At 36.5% G+C, this 21,968-nt stretch overlaps 1 protein-coding gene across 1 annotated transcript; it reads left to right on the plus strand.

Moving 5' to 3' along the window:
* The first annotated feature begins 7,097 nt into the window (after window positions 1–7,097).
* On the plus strand, window positions 7,098–21,539 carry LOC118766894. The gene is made up of 4 exons (XM_036510752.1): window positions 7,098–7,323; window positions 12,394–12,505; window positions 17,577–17,725; window positions 20,723–21,539. Exons 3-4 carry the CDS (start codon window positions 17,601–17,603, stop codon window positions 21,327–21,329), a joined length of 732 nt encoding a protein of 243 aa, XP_036366645.1. The 5' UTR covers window positions 7,098–7,323; window positions 12,394–12,505; window positions 17,577–17,600; the 3' UTR covers window positions 21,330–21,539.
* Window positions 21,540–21,968: the final 429 nt, after the last annotated feature.

The following is a 21,968-nucleotide window of genomic DNA, read 5'->3' on the forward strand; positions in this document are numbered from 1 at the left end:
CGCGAGATCGCTGCCCTAAGCACTGGGCCATTGCGCCCCCACCAACCGTACATTAGGATACATAAACATGCTTCACTATAGCCAATACTAGGCTTTTAACTGCACACATGCTTACAAAAACAAAACTCGCATTCAAACATTTAATGAGTTCAATTGACTAAGTGATCGTATAGTTACCACAATGCTGGATCGATTCCAGAACAGTGGGATTAGGAAGCACATTTTTTAGCGTCGGATATGGTTAGATATGGGTATACATAATAAATCTCTATATCTTTAAGGACACACCCACACACACTCATACGCACACATACATACACATACATGCACACACGCGCGCACAAGTATATATATAAGTATATATATAAGTATATATATATATATATATATATATATATATAGTATACATGCGTACTTTACATATATATACATACATTCATGCCTCTGCCTATCTCTCTCTCTCTCTCTCTCTCTCTCTCTCTCTATCTATCTATCTATCTAACTATCTATCTATCTATCTATCTATCTATCTATCTATCTCTCTATCTATCTATCTATCTATCTATCTATCTATCTATCTATCTATCTATCTATCTATTATTTAATTTTAAGACCTGAGAATGAGAGGATCGCAAAGGCTTCGTTTAGGCTAATTTGTACGCTTCTTGGCTCTGATTTCATGTTCTCCCACTTCTAACTTTCTTTTATTCCTTCTAAGTCGAGGAAATAATTATCAGCCACAGAATTACTGATCCATTACACTACACTCAATCATTTCTCTAGAAAACTTTGTTGGACCCGTGGCCAAAAAGTTTTTATATTTCTAAGGGGAATCACTCTTCTACGGCACACTACAAGGGACATAACTTTTGACTGCGTATATATGTTGGCTAAATATTGATTTGGATCACACGTTTAAGGGATACTTGTGTTGAGGAAATGTCAATCTTATTGCCTAACATCAGTCACAGCATATTTATCTAATTTTGTTACCGGGAAGAATGAAAGGAAATCTCACTGTAACAGGAACCGGTTGAAACTTTGTTTTTAGTCTTTATGACTTATAAGCAGACTCCCTGTGTGTTTGTGTTTGTGTGTGCGTGTGTGCTTGCATTTTTGCGTCCGTGCTTGTATGCTTGTATATAGATATATGTATATACGCATACAAACACACATCTATCTATCTATCTTTCTATCTATCTATCTATCTATCTATCTATCTATCTATCTATCTATCTATCTATCTATCTATCTATCTATCTATCTATCCATCTATCTATCTATCTATCTATCTATCTATCTATCTATCTATCTATCTATCTATCTGTCTTTCTATGTATCTATCTGTCTTTCTATCTATCTTCCTCTCTCTCTCTCTATCTACCTACCTACCTACCTACCTACCTACCTACCTACCTACCTATCTATCTATCTATCTATCTATCTATCTATCTATCTATCTATCTATCTATCTATTTATCTATCTATCTGTCTGTTTTGTCTGTCTGTCTGTCTGTCTGTCTGTCTGTTTGTCCGTCCGTCCGTCTGTCTGATTGTCTGATTGTCTGTCTGTCTGTCTGTTTGTCCGTCCGTCCGTCTGTCTGACTGTCTGATTGTCTGTCTGACTGTCTGTCTGACTGCTTGCCTGTCTGTCTGTCTGTCTGCCTGTCTGCCTGTCTGCCTTTCTGTCCGTTTATACACATACGCAATAACATTCACACACATAATTCAAATGGAAATGAGCCAAAAGAAATAACACAGACTGGTCAGCAGCATGCCTTTGAACAACAGTTCAATACAGATATATGAAGTACCACACAACATAAATTGTTGAGGTATTAAAATTATCTCCATCCCCAGAGGAAGTGCTATAGTTATCATATGCCATTCAAGACGAGCTCCTCACGAGTTGGGGAAATAATTTTAACAATCAAAATTCCTCCAGTGATGACAATCCATTATACAAAAGGACAGGTTTATTGCCTAGATATAAGACAGCAGTCGTGGATACGTGTCTCTGCCTCAATATCAGCAGAAGAAGTGTCCAATCCTATTTCTATCAGCCGAGGGAGATAGAAGTGTAGAATACTTTTATGGGTAAGGTCATTTGCATAAATCAAGCAAAAATGAGTTAAGAAGAATAACTCAGACTGGCTAGTAGCTTGCCTTATGATAAATGTGACATATACACTTTATGCAGAAATAGTTTTAAAAAATGAAGAATCTATGTTTTATTTTCCATGTACTTTTGTCAATAGGGCATAGAAAATCGCACGTAAACTGATGCAAACATCATGTGTTCTGTGCATGGCAATGAAGAGATGAAGGCGTGTCCCATTCTCAAATGTTATTTGTTTAGTGGTGCTTCTGGTGGGAGAGGTTGTAGGACCAAAAATATCACAACTTACTGTCAACTAATCATATTTGGATGTATTTGCAAATATATTGATAAGTTTGTCACGCTGTGCACGGTTTTGAAACTGGAGACTGATCTTCTCAGATTTATTATCAAAAAGCTTCAAATTCTAATAAAATATACATACTCTACTTTACGTATTGGTTACTGTAGACGTTTACCAGTCAGCACACATACAGACACGCGAACACGCACATATGCACGCATACATATATGCATATATATAGAAAAATATACATACATAGGCACAAACGTGCATATATATATATATATATGTATATATATATATATATATATATATATATACGATATAGTGTATATTTATACACATAAGGAATCCACTTATAGGAATTCAATACGTTAGAAAGAACAGCATGATTATATAACCACAAAAATTGGGGATAAAATTCGACAGGAACGAATTAAAACATGAAAAACATTTTACCATCAAGTTTCCTGGACCAATTGGTTTCTGGTTTTAGTTTAGCGAGTCAAGGAACTCACTAGGTGCAATCTTCTTCAGAGGGACCGCCTAGGGTTAAACGTATACAAACGGGACGATCAAAAACTACTTGCCTCGTGTTTATACGTCCTAACCTTTTCAAAATCTACTGCGCAGCCGCAGTCCTTCGAAGGCAATAAAAAAAACAGCCACCTGTTAAAACCGAAAATTATCCAAAAAACTTTCAATATTTAATCATATCAAAGGGAAATGGAAATTAATTAAAATTTACATTTCCAGTGGTCTAACGTGTAAAAGATTTAGTCAAAAAGACTATATATTAGTCATACGATATAGTGTATATTTATACATATAAGGAATTCAACACGTTAGAAAGAACAGCTAGGTTCTAAAACCACAAAAATTAGGGATAAAATTCGACAGGAACGAATTGAAAAATGAAAAACATTTTACCATCTAAAAATAAGATACTTTCGCTCACAAACTGGCTACCAAGTGGATGGCGGGACAAAATGTACTCTGAATTAGAGTAATAGAACAGACACACACATACATGCATGCATACATACATACATACATACATACATACATACATACATACATACATACATACACACATACATACATACATACATACATACATACATACATACATACATACATACATACATACATACACACACACATACATACATACAGACATACATACACACACACATACATACATACATACATACATACACACATACATACATACATACATACATACATACATACACATACATACATACATACATACATACATATGCATACATAGATGTATGCATAAATATATAGGTATACTGTAGAATTTTTTTGGCGAAGAACCTGTGTTCAGCTGAACTAGAATAATCAAAAAATATCATTCAGTGCTATGTCTTCATATAAACGAAATACACACGTATACACACAAACGCGTCTACACACACAGATACATGCACACACTCGCGCACGCACGTACATACACATACTTCTCTCTCTCTCTCTCTCTCTCTCTTGCACACATACACACACACTCACACACAGTTACTCACACTTTTATGTATACCAATACAGATACAAATTGTACTTTGTAATTATAAGTCTATTCAACAGAGATATTTGGCTTTCGAATCAACAATGCTCCAGTTAATCAAACATTACTGTTTCTTCGATACGTCTATGATTCTTTCGTTCTTCTTTCTTTCTTTCTTTCTTTCTTTTTCTCTCTCTCTCTCCCTCTCTCTCTTTTGCATTGCGTATATATAACCCAGTTAATTATGTAAGTATACTGACATAGGTTTATATGAAACTGTATATGGACATCCCACTTTTTATCACGCATGTCATTTTATCAAGGCATAGTTTGTTTCATGTGTGCCTTCCTTCATCCGATGTGTGGCGACAAGAGTGATAAAGGAATGTCGTTATAACATGATGCAGAACAAATACCACAAGGGACTCCATTCAGCAACGTAGCTAGCTTTTACCGACGTATACCTCTATATCTAATCATATACACGCTAGAATGTAACTTTGATAAATCAAGAAATTTTGTTATATGGGATTTGACATACTGGTGTGCGTGCGTGTGTGTGTGTACGCGCGCGCGCGCGCGCGTGTGTGTGTTTGTATGTATGAGTATATATATGACTGGGTTTGTGTGTGTCAGTGATGAACTAGAATGTGAGTTATCCACTTCGCGTTGTGTAATTCGTAATTTCTTTTAAATGGCTGTTCCCTCTTAACTGGATACCAATAGTTTTATGTAATTAATACACAATTATTCAATCGTAGTTTAAAGAAAACTGGTATAAAATCGGCCATTTTGTTTGAATGAGTGTAAATGAGATTTCAAACGAGATTTCGTACAACATGTGGCATAAAGAGAAAATAAATAATTAAATCACTCAAGGTATGAAATCTTTCAGGGAGAATACTATTGGTTATTTCCCCTGTGGTGTATGTGAACGGCGGATTATGGCAGAAGTATAATGGAAGTTCGATGAAATTAACATAAATTTTGTAGTTACGGATATAATATGAAATATTATTTCGTATAATGTAATTTTGAAATTATTAATTGATACACCTGTCGAAGATTTGTGCTGGAATACGACGACGACAAGGACGATGGCGGTGAAGGCAGCGGCGCGGTGATGAGAACAGCAAAATAAGAAGTGAGACAGAAATGGTGGATTTGTAAGGAGTATCAGAAGAAGAAAATCCTCATTAAGAAAAGAAATTAGAGTAATAATTACACTAGTGCTTTGTGGGGCTGTAGATGACATGAGCATGTTCTTTCACTTCTGACTTACAACTACAATAATCATGAAAAAATATGAAGTTGTCCGTAGATTCTGTGGTAATAATCAAATGGAAGAATATATTAACTGGAGGAAAAGTAAGCGCTGACATTCTGGCATACAGCAACGATTGCATGTGATACTGAAAGTTCTGTATTTGATTTCATAAAAGAGGCGAAGGCATATAAGAAGCACTTCAATTTCAGCAGTGCATATAGAGGAAAATAGGTTTTTGTGCAGTAAAGCATATAATATTAGCCCAATTCTGCATATGGGAATCGGAGTGACTGTTTGAGATATTTGTTGGGGGAAAAAATTAGAACTATATGCCATCATATACGGTATGTATCCCAATGCATTTAAAAATAATGGTATTACTTGCAGTAAAGACCTCACTGCTAAGTGGTCTCGGCAGTAGAAGGTTGGTTAAGACGATGAATCTTGGGGAAAAGTTATCGTCCGTTGGTGGCTGTCAATTCATTTCGCTCAAATGTTACTTTTGATCTTGAGAAAGATCATCCACACTTATACGAGTCAATTCTTCGATACAATGTTTCAGATACAAAACAGCCTTCTTCACAAATCTCACCGCTTCCCCTAAAGTCCTTTGCGTGACATTGGTATAGCCGATTTGATTATCATAGTGTTCATTAGAACTTATTTCATTGGCCCTAAATGGATTAAACATAAAAACTATCTGACCAGAATGTAAATTTGGGATTAACGGATGTATAACTAAAGCATTTTGTCCGATATTGCTGACTCTCCTGTTTCGCCATTTTATTAATGATTTGTAACACTGGCGTATGGCTATATATTTGAAGGAGGAGGATGGCTGATAATATCGATATCACTTCTTCAATAGTGATTTATTTTATGGAGACACGAAAGGATGTTAGATGGTTGTAATCTGAGTGGGATTTAAACCTAGAACAATAAAAGCCGAAACAAATTCTGTGAGGAATTTTGATTAACAAACTATCGATACTGTCAACAGTACTAGGAATAATTCTTTCTCTTGTAGGCACAAGGCCTGAAGTTTTTGTTGTGGGAAATAGCCGATCACATTGACCCCAAAAGGATGTTGATCATGGTAGAAATTGAACTCAGAACGTAAGGATAGACGAAATGCCGCTGAGCATTGTACGGAGTGCTAACGATTTTACCAGCTCGTTTACTTGCAACAACAATAGTTGCTAACATTAATAGTCGTTCCTAACATAGAGACACGGCCAAAAATTTGTGTGGAGGGAAAACCGACTATGTTGAACCGGTATTTGAGAAGTTTTTTTGTTTTTTTTACTTTATCAATCATGGAAAGAAGAAAAGCTGGGTTTTAACCAAAGGTGTAATAAGTGTCGCAAGAAATTGTGACAGATGCTCTAGCGATAATTATGAACATAATAATTGTTTCAAATATAGGCCCGAAATTTGGGGAGCGGGGTTAGCCGATACCATTGACCCCACTACTTGATTGGCACTTTGGATGAAAAATGAAACCGGAGTTTGAAACTAGGTCGTAAGAAATCGGAAACAAATGCTACAGTGGATTTTGTCCGACGCTTTGAACAACAATTCACAGTTCACAACGATGATGAAAATAATAATAATAATGGTAAACTTTGGCAACCACTACATACACTGTCTCTCTTCCTGTACCTCCTCCTGCTCCTCGACCTCCATGATGATGACGATGTCATCGTCGTCATCGTGATCTTCATCATCATCATTGTCATAGTCGACACATTTCCTTTACCATCTTCTTCCCCCCCCCTCTTCAGATTAACCAATTAAAACACTGCAATTATTGCCAGACTAAATTACCACAAATCATTGCGCATACTTGTTTTTAGAATATAATTTTGAAATATTAAAAAAAGAATTTATAGCCTTGTAGCACCGTATGAATTATAAGCTCCAACATCCGCTTAGAACTGGCTGCGTGTGTTTCACGTAAGTGTAGGCAAACATTTGGTCGTCCGCTGCCCCACCGCTTTCTTCATCTATTTCGGTTTAACGGGGAACTAAAAAAAATTTCATTATGTTTTATGACGAAGACATTTTTGAAAGTTTAGACGATGAACTTGCCGCGGCTACCATTCCCACCAAGGGTTATAACGGTATGTAAACGTTTACAATTCTTATTGATGCTATTGACGTTGTTGTGGTGGTCGTCGTCGTCGTTGTTGCTTCAGATAATGCATCCTTTTTGTAACTGTAGATCAGCCTAACTCGAGCAGATCGATGATTAAAGACATTCCAGCCATGGCCATACTGTTTTTTATGTCATCTCGAAAGTTAAATTACGCACAGATATCTCAAAAACTAAATAGGCAACAAAATTGCTCTGACGATATATTTCTAGAACCAAAATACTCAAATAAGCTACAACGCTCATCTGTATGGATGTGATTGATAGCATCCTTGTTGGGGCTCTTGGTATTATGGCTGCTTCTGCAGATGATGTTCTTATCACTGATTTCGCGCAGCTGTTGATGTTGCAGTTCTGGGAAGGATTTTTTTTTGTAGTTATTGCAGTTGTCATCGTTTCTAATCAAGTATTTAGTAGACATGCCTTGTGCAGTTCTTAATGATTTAATCCGTTTGGGCATCGCACTGATGAATAGTGTCTGCACAAATAAAACGGCATATTGAGTGTGTATATTTGCTTTTGAAAAGTCTGTGTATAATATTCTTGTTTTTTATTCTTTTACTTGTTTCCATCATTTGACTGTAGCCATGCTGGAGCCATAATGGGTTTTAATCGAAGAGATCAACTGCAAGACTTAGTCTTCGTTTGTCTAGTATTTATTCTATCGAGCTCTTTTGGTGAAAGCTAGGTTATGTGGATATAAACACACCAGCATCGGTTGTCAAACGATGGTGGACCCACGCCCATATATATATATATATATATATATATATATATATTTATATGCGTGTGTGCGTGTGTGTGTGTGTGTTGTGTGTGTGTGTGTGTGGAGGCGCAATGGAACAGTGGTTAGGGCAGCGGACTCGCGGTTGTACGATCGCGGTTTCCATTCCCAGACCGGGCGTTGTGAGTGTTTATTAAGCGAAAAAATTTAAAGCTCCACGAGGCTCCGGTAGGGGGTGTTGCCGATCTCTTCTGTACTCTTTCGCCACAACTTTCTCTCACTCTTTCTTCTGTTGGCCTGCTCGCTTAGCCAGCAGGGTGGTGTCATTTGAAGGCTAAAACAATGCGAAGCGCATTGTGACCAGCGATGTGTAGCAACATCTGATAGCCTGGTCGGTCACGGTGATCACGGTGATATATATATATATATATACGACGGGCTTCTTTTAGTTTCCGTCTACCAAATCCAGGGTCAAGGCTTTGATCGGCCCGAAAATATAGTAAAAGTCAACTGCCCAAGGTGCCACGCAGTGGGACTGAATCCGGAACCTTGTGGTTTGGAAGCAAGCTTCTTTCCACACACCCACATCTGTACTCATGCCATAATTAATAAAGCAGGATTTTTCTACCACTTTGTGTAACAATGTAGACGCAGTTTTATTTGCTTACCATAATGTTATTGTTATTGTTATTTCACATTTCCTTATTCCGTTCACATGTGATGATGGGCTTTTGTGCATAGAATATTAAACTATTCCCTGTTCACGTTTTAAGAAGCTCCCCCTTTGCATTATTCAGTTATTTTACTATATCACAATGTTTCAAGCAAGCTACAATGCCCAACTGTTTTGATGTGATTGATATTATCATTGTCGGTGCTCTTAATATTGTGGACGCTTCTGCAGGTGATATTGCTATATCACTGTAGCTGTTGATGTTGCTTTTCTTGGAAGCATACTCTTTTATTATATTTTGGCAGTTATTGCTGTTGTCATCGTTTCTTTTACTGGTTTAGTGATTGATTTCAGTGATTAACTATACTACGAAACCTCAAAGGGTTCATTCGGTAATATTGATCGTATCATTTATTCACCTGACATTTAGTTTACCGACACTGGTTTGTGAAACTGGTAAGTTGCGGAAGATAAAGTGACACAACGCTAACATACATACATGAACACAAACACGCACGCACACACACACACGCACGCACGCACGCACACACACACACAACACACACACACACACACACACACACACACACACACACACAATGGTCATAGCTAGAGAAGTTTAAAATAAAGATCACATTTGCTCACAAGGTTATACAGGCAAATATGTTATTGATTGCTGGGCCAGAAGCTGTATCTACTATTTCCATTTGCAAATGCCATTCGAAATTACTGTGGACATTTTGGATCCTCGCCAGGAATTTTTCAATACGAGGTTCAGCTCTCCCGGGAAGTTGTCCCCTACTCCATTAGGAGGATGTACAAAGGAAATATGAACTTGGAAAAATATACTGTTTTAATATCTTGTAAGGTAAGAAGAGGCCTGAACTGTTTGACTTTATCTCGTTTGTTACCTGTTTTCCCTTCAAATATACGGCACATCAATAAGTAATTGCAGGCACTCTAAGAGATATAAAAATACGCATTCTCGTTCATATACCTTCCTCCACACCTATATACATGCATTTACTCTCAAGTACAAAGAGACCAACCATTGCAAGAATTAAAATGGAGATAAAAGGAAGAAAGTAAGAGAGAGAGAGGGGGGGGGAGAAAAAGAAAGAAAAAGAGAGAAAGAAAAAAGAGAAAGATGGAAAGAGAGATAGAGTGAGAGAACGAGAGAGCGACAGAATGAAAAAAGGGAGACAGAAAAAGAGCGAGTTAAGAGGGAGTGAGAAGGAGGGATTTGGGAAAATGCAGAAAATTCCATAAGGGACATTTTAGAGGTCAAAAGTTTACTAAGCAAAAATGAAACCTACGTCTGGTAGGTGTGTCCAGTATCTATACTCATATGCAAATGTTTTTTCTTCTGAATGGTACGCTTTAGAAATAAGGTATTATCTTGATTTACGTCATTTCTTTACAATTGGACTATTTTCTGTAATGCTGAGCTTGCATCTCTTCATAGAATTTCTGTGTGGTGTGCATTTCTTGGTGATATTCCAACTGATATCGACCGTTGCACGATTTTCATTCAGCTGTCATATAGAGCTTGCAATCTTTGAATTATTCCGGCTTTCGATTTATCTGGATCAGACGATACTGTTGTGAAGTCTTTGTTTAAACTATTCTTTAGTCAGCCCGATATATTTCGTGTTTTGATTTGTGGTGTTCTGTTTAGTATTCATAGATTTAATCCCCGTGTAATAACAAGGGCCTCGGTGTTGCCTAGTGAATTCAGCGATATATCAGTTCTTGTTCCTGTGTAGGAAAGATTAGGTACCTGGCACCTGGAAAGTTGATACGCGCTCACCACCCTCTAACATTCAGGCAATGCAGCTGGTGGAGTGAGGTACCTTGAAATATATAGACACTTAGTGAGGAATAGGGGATGAGCGGCATTTTTTTTCCGAACGACATGCAACACAAAATTAATGGCAATTTCGCAAAAATCTCCGGCCATTAATCCAAACCAGTGCCTAAGTATTACAGAGTTGTGTTTTTATGTAAAACAACTACTGTCTATCGAGAAGTTGGCATACACCTCCTTCCTTTGGAAAGAAAGGGCTGGAAGTTTTTTCTCCTTGCTGACAACAGAGGAAGCAGTAGTACAGTGTACGGAATTGCAAAGATTTAGAATAACCTCTACAGTTAAACCTCTCCTTGAAATATAACTTTAAAATAAGTTGACGGTAAAGTGGGATGCGCTGCTCTCTGTAGTTTTGCGTAAATATAGTGAAGAATATCGACCATTACCAGGGTGAATGGTCCTGCTCTGAACGTGCACCGACAGGTCAGAGTTTGGGGATAGTGTTCTTACTTTTTTGAGAAAGAGAGAGAGGGAGGGTGAGAGAGAGAGAGAGAGGGAGCAGTTAATGATTTATCAGGTGTCCTGATTAATACCATCTGGCGGGCCTTCCTTTACATCTTCCCTGTTGTTTATTTGTTTATCCCTTGTATTATTACCTATCCCTTGTAGTATATTCTACTTCACATTTTTGTAATATTATCTCGAAATGTTTTGTAATTTGTCCTTGTAAATATCCCCAACTCCAATCCCTTGCGGCAACAAAAGATGTTGCTATCGTTATAATCTTTTATTTTTTGTTAAAACGGCGACGAAGCAGAATCGTTAACGCATCGGACAAAATGCTAAGCGGCGTTTCAACCGTCTATTTAAGCTGGGAATTCAAATCTCTCCCTTCAAATTTGTGTGCCAAAATTTCAGAGTCGATAGCATAAATTAATGGCGCTGATTTAATTGACTTGGCTCCGCTCCTCAAAACTGCTAGCCTTGTGTTGACATTACAAAGAATTATTAGCATTGGATGATCAAATTTGTACAGCACTGCATAAAATATCTTGGATACATATATTTGTTTACGATTTAATTTCAAAGAGTTTGAGTCGATTTTTCCTTTTCATGCTCCCATACTGATAAAAACTGACACACACACACAAATGATAGTTTAAAAACAAGTGCATGAGACCACGCGAACAAATCGAAGCTTAATAGAGTTAAAAACATTGTAAAAGTATACAGTAAAATTGAAGTTAAAACGTCGGACATTTACAATTATATAAACACTAAACTATTTGCTCTTATATTTAGACGTAGTACATATATCAATTACATAGTGGATGGGAATATTTTTATCATTATTTTTAGAAACAAAGGTTTCAGTTTGAAATTTAATCTGGGACCGTGCATATAACCAGCTGTAAGAAACCTGATAACGATCAGATACCATACTCGTATAATACTATAAATATATACATTACAAATTAAGAACTCCAGAGTTTACAAATAATTTGAATCTAATGTGGGACAATGCACATATTTATAAATGGATACAAATTTTAGCACAAGTACAGTAATTTGGGGGAAAGGTTAATCGAAAGCAGCACTCAACTGGTACTTATTTTATTGACACAGAAAGAATGAACAACAAAGTTAACCTCCGCGGCAGTTGAACTCAAAACGTAAAACCGGGGGAAATGTTACTAAGCATTTTCTCCGGTGCACCTATTTAATGATACATCTAATGACGATTGGAATTGTAACGGAATAAATCATAATATCGATATTTGATTCTGGAAATTTACATTTTAATGACTAATGATTGTTTCTTTCTTCGTTACAGATACAGAAGTGGCAGCATTGTTGGGTAAATTTTTACTGAAGAAAACCATTACTCAACGAGATGATATCAGGGCTTGAAGGCCAATTTACACGAGAGGGATCTTGAGATTACGGTATGGTTACGTCCAACCAGTTACCAACGAGTCCATGCAGACACACACATACACACACACATACACACACACCACACACACACCACACACACACACACACACACACACACAAAAGGACATACATACACATCTCTCTCTGTCTGTCTATGTGCATGTATGTATGTATGTATGTATCTATCTATCTATTTATATACATATATGTATGAACATAGATATTTTAACATGCGTGTGTGCGCGTACATGTATGTAATATATATATTATATATATAACCCATATATACATTATATATGTGATAAATATATAATTTCATATATCAAATATATATATGTATATACATATATGTATAAATACACACACACACATACGCATATATATACAATCAGAGGGAGGGAGAGAGAGAGAGAGAGAGAAGAGAGAGAGAGAGAGAGAGAAAATGAGAGAGTGTGAGTGAGAAAGAGATATTGGGAAAGCACTCAAGAAACCAAGTTACTCATATTTCAAATATATCATTACGTACGTTTCAGTAAACAAGAATAATCGATTGCAAGTTGTTTCCTAAGAAGGGATGTATCTAAATATATTGTGTTTAATGTTTTTGTATGGTTCTTGCCAGAGTCCGAATCCGTTTCAATGACATTTCGTAGAGTGCATTATATGGAAATGAGAGTTAAGCGAGCATAAAAACTGAACCTTAATTTCTATGGTAACTTGTGTATCCAGTGCATCCAATAAATATAAAGATTTGCATATATATATATATATATAATATATATATATGTATATGTACACACACACTGACACATACACGCACACACACACACATACACACAGACAAACTCACATGTATATATGTATGTATGTATATATACATGCACATACAAAGAAAGTACTCACATATATACGTATCCATATATATAAGTATATATATATATATATATATATATAATATATATATATATATACATTCATAATACAATTATGAGTACTTCTATTAATTTAATTTCTATGTAGTCGGTGCAAAATGCAAATCTCTGATAAATGGTAGAAAATAAGCACAAAAACGCTGAGCTGTTTATCTTGGTCTCAGAGAAGAAAACATGTGCTTTAAGCACAAGATTTGTTTTTCATAGCTTGGTTGAAAATGCTTTTTTACATATACTTCACCATGTAAACAGATGCCAAATCACGTCGAACATACAATAGATTGAAGCTGAAAGAAAAAAAAAAAAAAAGAGTCCGTTGTGTGAATATGAGGAAAATTGCGATGGAATGCTTGTGCATATGCGCATGAAAGAGGGGAAAAGTGCGAAACAGAAGAACGGGAGAGAGAGAGAGAGAGAGAAAGAAAGAGAGGAAGAAAGAGAAAGAGAAAGGAATATGGAAGAACGTGGTCAAGGCAAGAAGGTAGAATGTGTTTGGTGGAACGTCACGAAAGGTAGCATTATTGGCAGAGCAAAGATCAAATGTCTTTAGGCAATTAGTTATGTTATTTTAAAGATTTAACCAGATAAGCACGGACAGCTTCTGTGACCTTTGCAGGGCCTCATACACTATTGAGATCGAGGTTATTGATCCTAAGTTTGGTCTGAAGATCAGTAGGTCAATGATCGATGTTTGCATATATGATATATAATTATCACAGGAGTGGCTGTGTGGTGAGTAGCTTGTTTACCAGCCACGTGGTTCCGAGTTCAGTCCCACAACTTGGGCAAAGCATTTTGAGTGGATTTAGTAGACGGAAACTTTAAGAAGCTCGTCGTATATATGTATATGTATATATGTGTGTGTGTGTGTTTGTGTGTCTATGATTGTCTCCCCAACATCGCTTGACAACAAATGCTGAAATGTTTACGTACCCGTAACTTAGCGGTTCGGCAAAAGAAACCGATAGAAAAAGTACTAGGCATACAAAGAATAAGTCCTGGGGTTGATTTGCTCGACTAAAGGCGGTGCTCCAGAATGGCCGCAGTCAAAATGACCGAAACATGTAAAAAGAGAAAAACAGAGATATAATGTATATGATATATATCTATGATATATACATTATATACATATACACGCACATGTCAAAATATATATCTACATGCATATATGTCTCTTGAGAGATAGATAGATAAATAGATAGATAGATATATGTGTATTTGTGTGTGTGTATGTGTATGTATGCGTATGTGTGTGTATACGTGTGTGTGTGATTTAGGTGAGAAGGATTGGAGTAAGGTCACAATTACTCCCACATCCTGGCAAACACACCAAAAGAAGTGGGACAGCATTTCAGGTAAAATACATTACCTGAGAAGTATTAAATGAATGATGATGACCAGTGACGCTTTTCACTCGCTTTGCCCCGAGGCATTTTGTTCTATGCTCCATCAATTATGCCAACCTCCATAATTTTACACAATGATAATACTAATTAAAAAAACAATAAAAATATCAAAATTATGGTGGTGATGATGATTATGCTGACGACGACGATGACGATGAAGATAATAATAATAATAATAATAATAATAATAATAATAATAATAATAATAATAATAATAAGATATATTAATACCAACAAATGACAATGTTTCTCTAAAAGAAATGGAGAAGCCTTCAAAATACAAAGAACTAGAAATAGAGGTGGAGTCTAAAAGCAGAAACAATTCCTATCATAATAGGTGCATTAGGTATCATGATAGAATATTCAGACAAATACATAACAATAATACCAAGACAAACAAATATATATAACTTACAGAAAATAGGACTACAAGGTACCGCACACATCCTACGTAAAACACTTTCAATATAGTAACGATAAGAGCATCATAACAAACCACAGTACATACCCCAGGCACTCAGAGCTGGTCTCGGTAGTGCAGTGAAAGCACGATATAAAAATAAGACTACTGAATACTACTAGCACAACAACAACAACAACAACTACTACTACTACTACTACTACTACTACTACTACTACTACTACTAATAATAATAATAAGTATCAGGCAGAGGTTCTTAACTGATTGGAAGTGTTATGTACATGTTTTGTCTTGGTTTAAAAGATGGGCTACAGCAAATATTCTGCTCAATATCACAAATTTGCTTGTCGGTTGTTTGACCATAACCAACTGAGCATGTCTCTTAGTGGATGACGATATGTGCGTCTGTGATCACGAGCAAAAGTAGCGGGGTAAGTAGCCATACGTCTAGAGGAATTCTTTGGAGCTTGAATAATTCCCCTCTGAAAGCATGTGTTTTCTTCATCATCCTTAAACAAACCTTATTCAGGGACATTTTGAGCGAGATAGGCTACTCAATGTGATGAAAATTAATTTGGCCCCACCAGCAAGGTCATGCGCTGTTAATCTTGATATGATAACACCTTGTTGCGCACATATAGTTATGATGCATGCGCCTGGTGTACCCTTGTCAGACGGGTAATCATGATGGGGATACTGGGCTTCGTATAATTTACCCCAGCCACTTTGATGTTATGCACTGTTCTCTCACTCAATAATAATAATAATAATAATAATAATAATAATAAATAATAATAATAATAATAATAATAATAATAATAAAAATAAGTCGGCATTACAATATCAAAACTGCCGACAAGTGGTATAATCACCACCCTGAGGCTGTAACTGAAGGAGAAAATGTAACCATTCTGTGGGTTTTTCCAGTACATACAGACCGAACCATCAAGGCCAATAAACCAGATATTGTTGTGAAAGACTAAAACAATAAAGTTTGCTTATTGATCGACATGAGCATCCCCTGTGATCATAATATCTCAGCGAAAGAGTTTGACAAGCTCAGAAAATATAAAGACCTACTCATTGAAATTGAGAAAATGTGGCATCTCAAGGCGGTTACAATACCAGTGATCGTAGGAGCACTAGGAATGATCAAGAAGGGAACCGAAAATTATATGAGAATGATCCCTGGCTTACCATCCCTGCAAGAAGTGCAAAAGATTGTCTTAACTGGTACATCACACGTATTGAGAAGAGCATTGTCGATGTGAGAACTGTTGCTGCTCATGTATTTTAATTTAACTTAAAAAAAAAAAAAAATGAACGAACTACTGAGTTTGGTTTAATGGCCTACCAATGTATACTATGAGTTTCTTTGCCCTAGGAGTCGGGAAGACACTCGGCAAGAAATGGAAGCAAATTTGAAAGAAGAAAAAAAAAAGTAATAATAATAATAGTAATAATAATAATAATGATGATGATGATGATGATGAAGATGATGATGATGATGATGATGATAATAACAACAGCAATAATAATAACGATAATAATAATAATAATAATAATAATAATAATAATAATAATAATAATAATAATAATGATAATAATAATAATAATAGATGATATCCCAGGAGAACCATGTCTCAGAGAAATCCAAAAGATTGTGCTGACAAGTACTGCTCACGTCATCAGAGAAACTGTATCAATATAAATGTCAGTGTTGCATTACATGAAGATATTTGGCTACTGCTCCTGCCACTTCCGCTCTCCAAGCTTTCAGTCCTATTGTAACATCTCTTATCCTTCACTCGTCCTAGGACGCTGGATATGTCTCGGCAGGTGATTGTAACATACATACAGATTAAAACTAAATAATAATAATAATAATATAATAATAATAATAATAATAATAATAATGATGATGATGATAATAATAATAATAATAATAATGATAATAATAATGATGATGATGATGATGATGATGGTGATAATAATAATAATAATAATAATAATAATAATAATAATAATAATAATAATATAATAATAATGATTTTGGCACAATGCCAGAAAGCTTTTAAGGATTGGTAATTCGATGTCATTGACCCCACTACTCACTTATTTTATCGACTCCGAAAGGATGAAAGGTAAAGTCGACCTCGACAGAAATTCAACTGAAAACGTGAAGTCTTTAAGCATTTCGCAAGACTTTTCCCTCGCTGTACTACTACTACTACTACTACTACTACTATACTACTACTACTACTACTACTAATAATAATAATAATAATAATAATAATAATAATAATAATATATATTGAAGCATTTGAAGAAAGAAAACCGAAAGATGAAGAAGTTGGAACATGATCGCACAAATCTGTTCGGAGAGTTAGAAGAGGAAAGGGAAAGAGAAAAATCACGGATAGGACGTTATGCGTCGGAATTAGAAGTTAGTAAAGATACAATAATGAGGTAAGCTCTTACTTTGTCTCCAACTGACGCATTTGTAACTTGAGTGCGGAGTTGTTAGCAGAATCGTAAGAATTTTAAAATGAATGCATTACAGCATAAATTTTGTTTCTTTTCATTTTGAGTTGAAAGTCAGTTCTGCCTTTTCTCTTTCCGTCAAGTTCTGGGACAGCTTTCTCCTCCTCCTCTCTCTCCCTCTCCCCCTCTCCCCCTCCACGTTTTCTTCCTCTTGCACCTCTAATGACAATGTCAAGTTTTATCACGCTTAATCAACCTGGCCTGTGGAATAACTATCAATCTAAGAAATAATTTCAGAATTTGGAATTTAGGTAGGAACAACAGAATGCTAATCATCGACAGCAACGGGCACTCAACTAGGTCGAACTGACTGGTAGTAAGCCTGTCACACCTTTCTCACCACATCGTTTTGTATATCTTTAGCTGTGTTCACTCTGTCATTTGAGATCTCTAGTACAAACATTGTTGAATAAACATTCAAAGCAGACATTTGTCTGCATTGAACAATTTTGGAGTTGGGAGAAGGCCACAGTAATTAGAAGCCTTCTGACTAACTTACACATAAAATAATGAATCTCCTGATGTACTTTATGAAGTAAATAGATTCTCTATTCCTGTTTTGCTCTTTGCTCGATAACTGATCACTTAGCTGTACAACGTCTGACCGTTAAAACCACAAAGTTATCTGAATCAGGGGACCTCAATCTCTAGACGTCGGATCAGTATCGGGATACACAGCATGGATAAATGCTTAAAATTTATCTCTATTTTATAGACTATGGTAATCTGCAGGGTGTTTCTGTATCATATATGCATTATATATGTAATATTTTTATATACCACATATATAATACATACACCTTATATACGTTATACAGAATGTTAGATTCTTATCTCTCCAACCTGAAAAAGAAAGTTCGATTTTTCCCATGTTTGTTTGCTTCCTTTATTGGTTGCTTAACTTTACTGAACTGCATCTGCCAAAGTTATGAAGGAATTCTGAGCCCACAGAAACAGCTGTCGTGCTTGTAACGCCATACCTTCTCCTATCTAATTATTTGAGTCTATGTAATTTCAGCAAAAATACATATATATATATATTTATACTTCAATATTAACCACCAGGAAATTTTACAATCTTTGTGTCTTTTCTATATTTACATGTATACATGTATATATGTTCTGTATATAAAACTCAATGAGTGTTACCTGTTTATTTCCATCATTGTTTCCATATCTACTCACTTGGATTCCTTTTATAGTCACTCTATAATCCTCTGACTTGGTCCTTGGTAAAGGTTTTGGAGTATAAGTTCAAATGTTTTCAGCGCTACTAAGTACGAGGGGCGTTCAATAAGTAATGCCCCTGACCCACTTCCCATAGCAGTAGAGCAACGACACTTGGCACAGTTATTAGTCTTTTCCTACATAGGAACTACCCAGAGTTATGCATTTCTCCCATCGTTTGATACAGCTCTGGAGACCGTTTTTGTAGAAGACCCCAGCTTGGTCCTCCAACCACGACGTGACTTCAGAAATCAAGGCTGCATCATCTGGGAAACGCTTTCCTTTCAAAATCAACTTCATGGCTGGGAAGAGGTGAAAATCAGAGGGTGCAAGGGGAAGAGTTCATAGCTCAACGCCTGTGCTTCTGATCTGGCGACACGCTAGTTGTGGACCGGAGCGTTGTCCTGCAGGAGGAGGATGCCTTTGCTGATCTTGCCCCGCCTCTTGATTTTGATAGCTTCTCTTAATTTCCTCAAAAGTGAAGCATAATAGGCTCCTGTAATTGCGGTACCCTTTGCCAGGAAATCTGTCATCACTACTCCGTCCTGGTCCCAGAAGACTGTGAGCATAACCTTGTCAGCGGAGGGCTGTACCCTTGCCTTCTTTGGAGGAGGTGAGTCACGGTGCTTTCACTGCATTGACTGGGCTTTGGTCTATGGATCATAGTGATGAACCCAGGTTTCATCCTGTGTAATCAGTCTTTTGAAAAATGTTGACTCATCTTCTTGGCACATCTCCAAATTGATCCTCGAGCACTCAACGCGTTCTTGCTTCTGGAAAGGTGTGAGCAACCTGGAAATCCATCTGGCAGACACCGTTTGCATATGCAAATGGTCATGAATGATAGTTTCCACAGACCCGGTACTAATCTTGACCCTATGGGCTATTTGGCGAATAGTTATGCGTTGACCTTCCAAAATGGCAGCCTCAACTTGACGGACGGACGTCTCATCAATGGCAGAAGGGGGCGACCAGATCTGGGAGCTGTTTCCACAGAGTTCCGACTACGTTTGAATTCACAATGCCAGCGTTTTACAAGGTCATATGATGGGGCATCATCACCATAAGTTACTTTCATTTCATCAAAAGTCTCCCGTGGTGTGCGTCCTTTCAAATACAAAAACCAGATCACTGCTCGACACTCAACAGGCTCCATTTCACACTTGACTCAGTTCAAACACCTGTAAATCAGAAACCACTTAATCTATAGAGGTATAAATAAGTGCACATGCACAATTTCAGCTAGATCAAACAACTGCAAGTGGGTCAGGGGCATTACTTATTGAACGTCCCTCGTATTTTCGACATAGAGATTCACCTGTTAACTTTATATATCTAATAATTATATATTTTTGCACATGATTGTGTCTTATCATTCGCATGATACTCTGGTTCGTGGAAGAATATGTTGCATGAAACGGGTCCATGGTGCAAAACTGTTTGGCGATTGCTTGTCTAAATGACCCAAACTTTCAGCGGCACAATAATTTAGTGACTCAACTATCGAATCACTTGACATATCGAACTTAACGATAACGTGATTCAAAAGAACGATCTATTGGCATAGTAACGGAATGGCTAAGTGAAAGTTGTCAGATAAGCAAACGATCATTATCTAGTTGAATGGCAATAAGACCCTCTGACTTCCTAATATGTATATATTATATCTTATTTCTTTATTTTATCTATTTCCAGGTTGAGAGAAGAGGTAGGGTTTTTGAAGCAGACCATTAACAAAATGGAGAATGATTGTCGGAGTGTAAAATTTGGTTTGGAAGCAGGCTCAAACCTTTGTGCTGTACAACAACGATGTGTGTCCCTAGATGCGTTTCCAGGGAAGCAGATATCCCATCAAACTGAATGGGAGCGCACGTTAAAAGCACTAAAATGTGTCGAGGCGAACAGGGATTATTATAAACAGAGATGCTTTGAAGCCGAAGAAGAAAAGAAAGAAATGGAATGGGAACTAAAAGAACTACAAATTCAACTGCAGAAAGCTCTCGATAATGCGAGTAAATGGGAAGAAACGGCTTCAAAATCAATACCAATTGTACATTGGCGTAGATATGAAATGCCAGATAATCATCTACTTGAATGCAATACATGTTCATCAAAACATGAATACGAACTAGCGTCAATGGGCTTGAAAAGAGAAATCGAAATTGAGACGGGTCGACTTTTCAATATGGAGGATTTTGATACGCATAAAAGATGGAGATTAAGGGAAGCTGTTTTTGGAGATTTATTCCGAAGGTTAACGGTATTTGTACGGAATTGGCTTTCACATAATAATTCTGATTAAAAGGTTGACGTTGCCAATATTATTGCTGTGCACGCCAGTATGATTGCTGATAGATCAGACATAATGAAAAGCATTTCAGTTATGACTATCTAATAACCTTTAAGTATCTCTTGAAAATATTACCCGACGTTTACTTCCCATTTATACGACGGTAGAGTGAGATTTGAAGGGTAGAATGTTCCTTCATTGCTCCTGAATTCAATGATAATTATGTCACGACAGATGTCTAAGAAAGAAGAGATTGCAAATAAAATCTTTAATGTATTAAGTTTAGTTCTTCAATGCTTTACCATTAATTTCATTAATCTTGGGTTGAGTCTACTACTGAATGTCATGATAGAAACACCGAGGAACGGCACCACACACATACATATATACATATATACATTCGTACATACATACATATTGACATTCATACATACATATACATTCATACATGGTGGCTGCCCTCTCGTTATCGAGTATGGCCATTGCACGAAACTTAATCAATGTTGTTATCGTGCAATCATTGTACAAGAAGATGTTGTTTAAAGTGAGAAAAGGGTGTACACTGAGTCAATCCCACTCACTAAGCAACAGCAGCCATAATCCGAAAAGAAGAACAAGTCAACATCATCGGTAACCACTGAGCCGCAGGTT

Source organism: Octopus sinensis, linkage group LG18 (genome assembly GCF_006345805.1).
Source record: "Octopus sinensis linkage group LG18, ASM634580v1, whole genome shotgun sequence".
In the NCBI taxonomy this organism is placed as follows: Eukaryota; Metazoa; Mollusca; class Cephalopoda; order Octopoda; family Octopodidae; genus Octopus; species Octopus sinensis.

Coding starts and splice junctions, on each gene's coding strand:
- LOC118766894 (XM_036510752.1), top strand. CDS start 17,601: ATGAAGAAGTTGGAACATGATCGCACAAATCTGTTCGGAGAGTTAGAA. Junction 17,726..20,722: donor AGTAAAGATACAATAATGAG/GTAAGCTCTTAC, acceptor ATCTATTTCCAG/GTTGAGAGAAGAGGTAGGGT.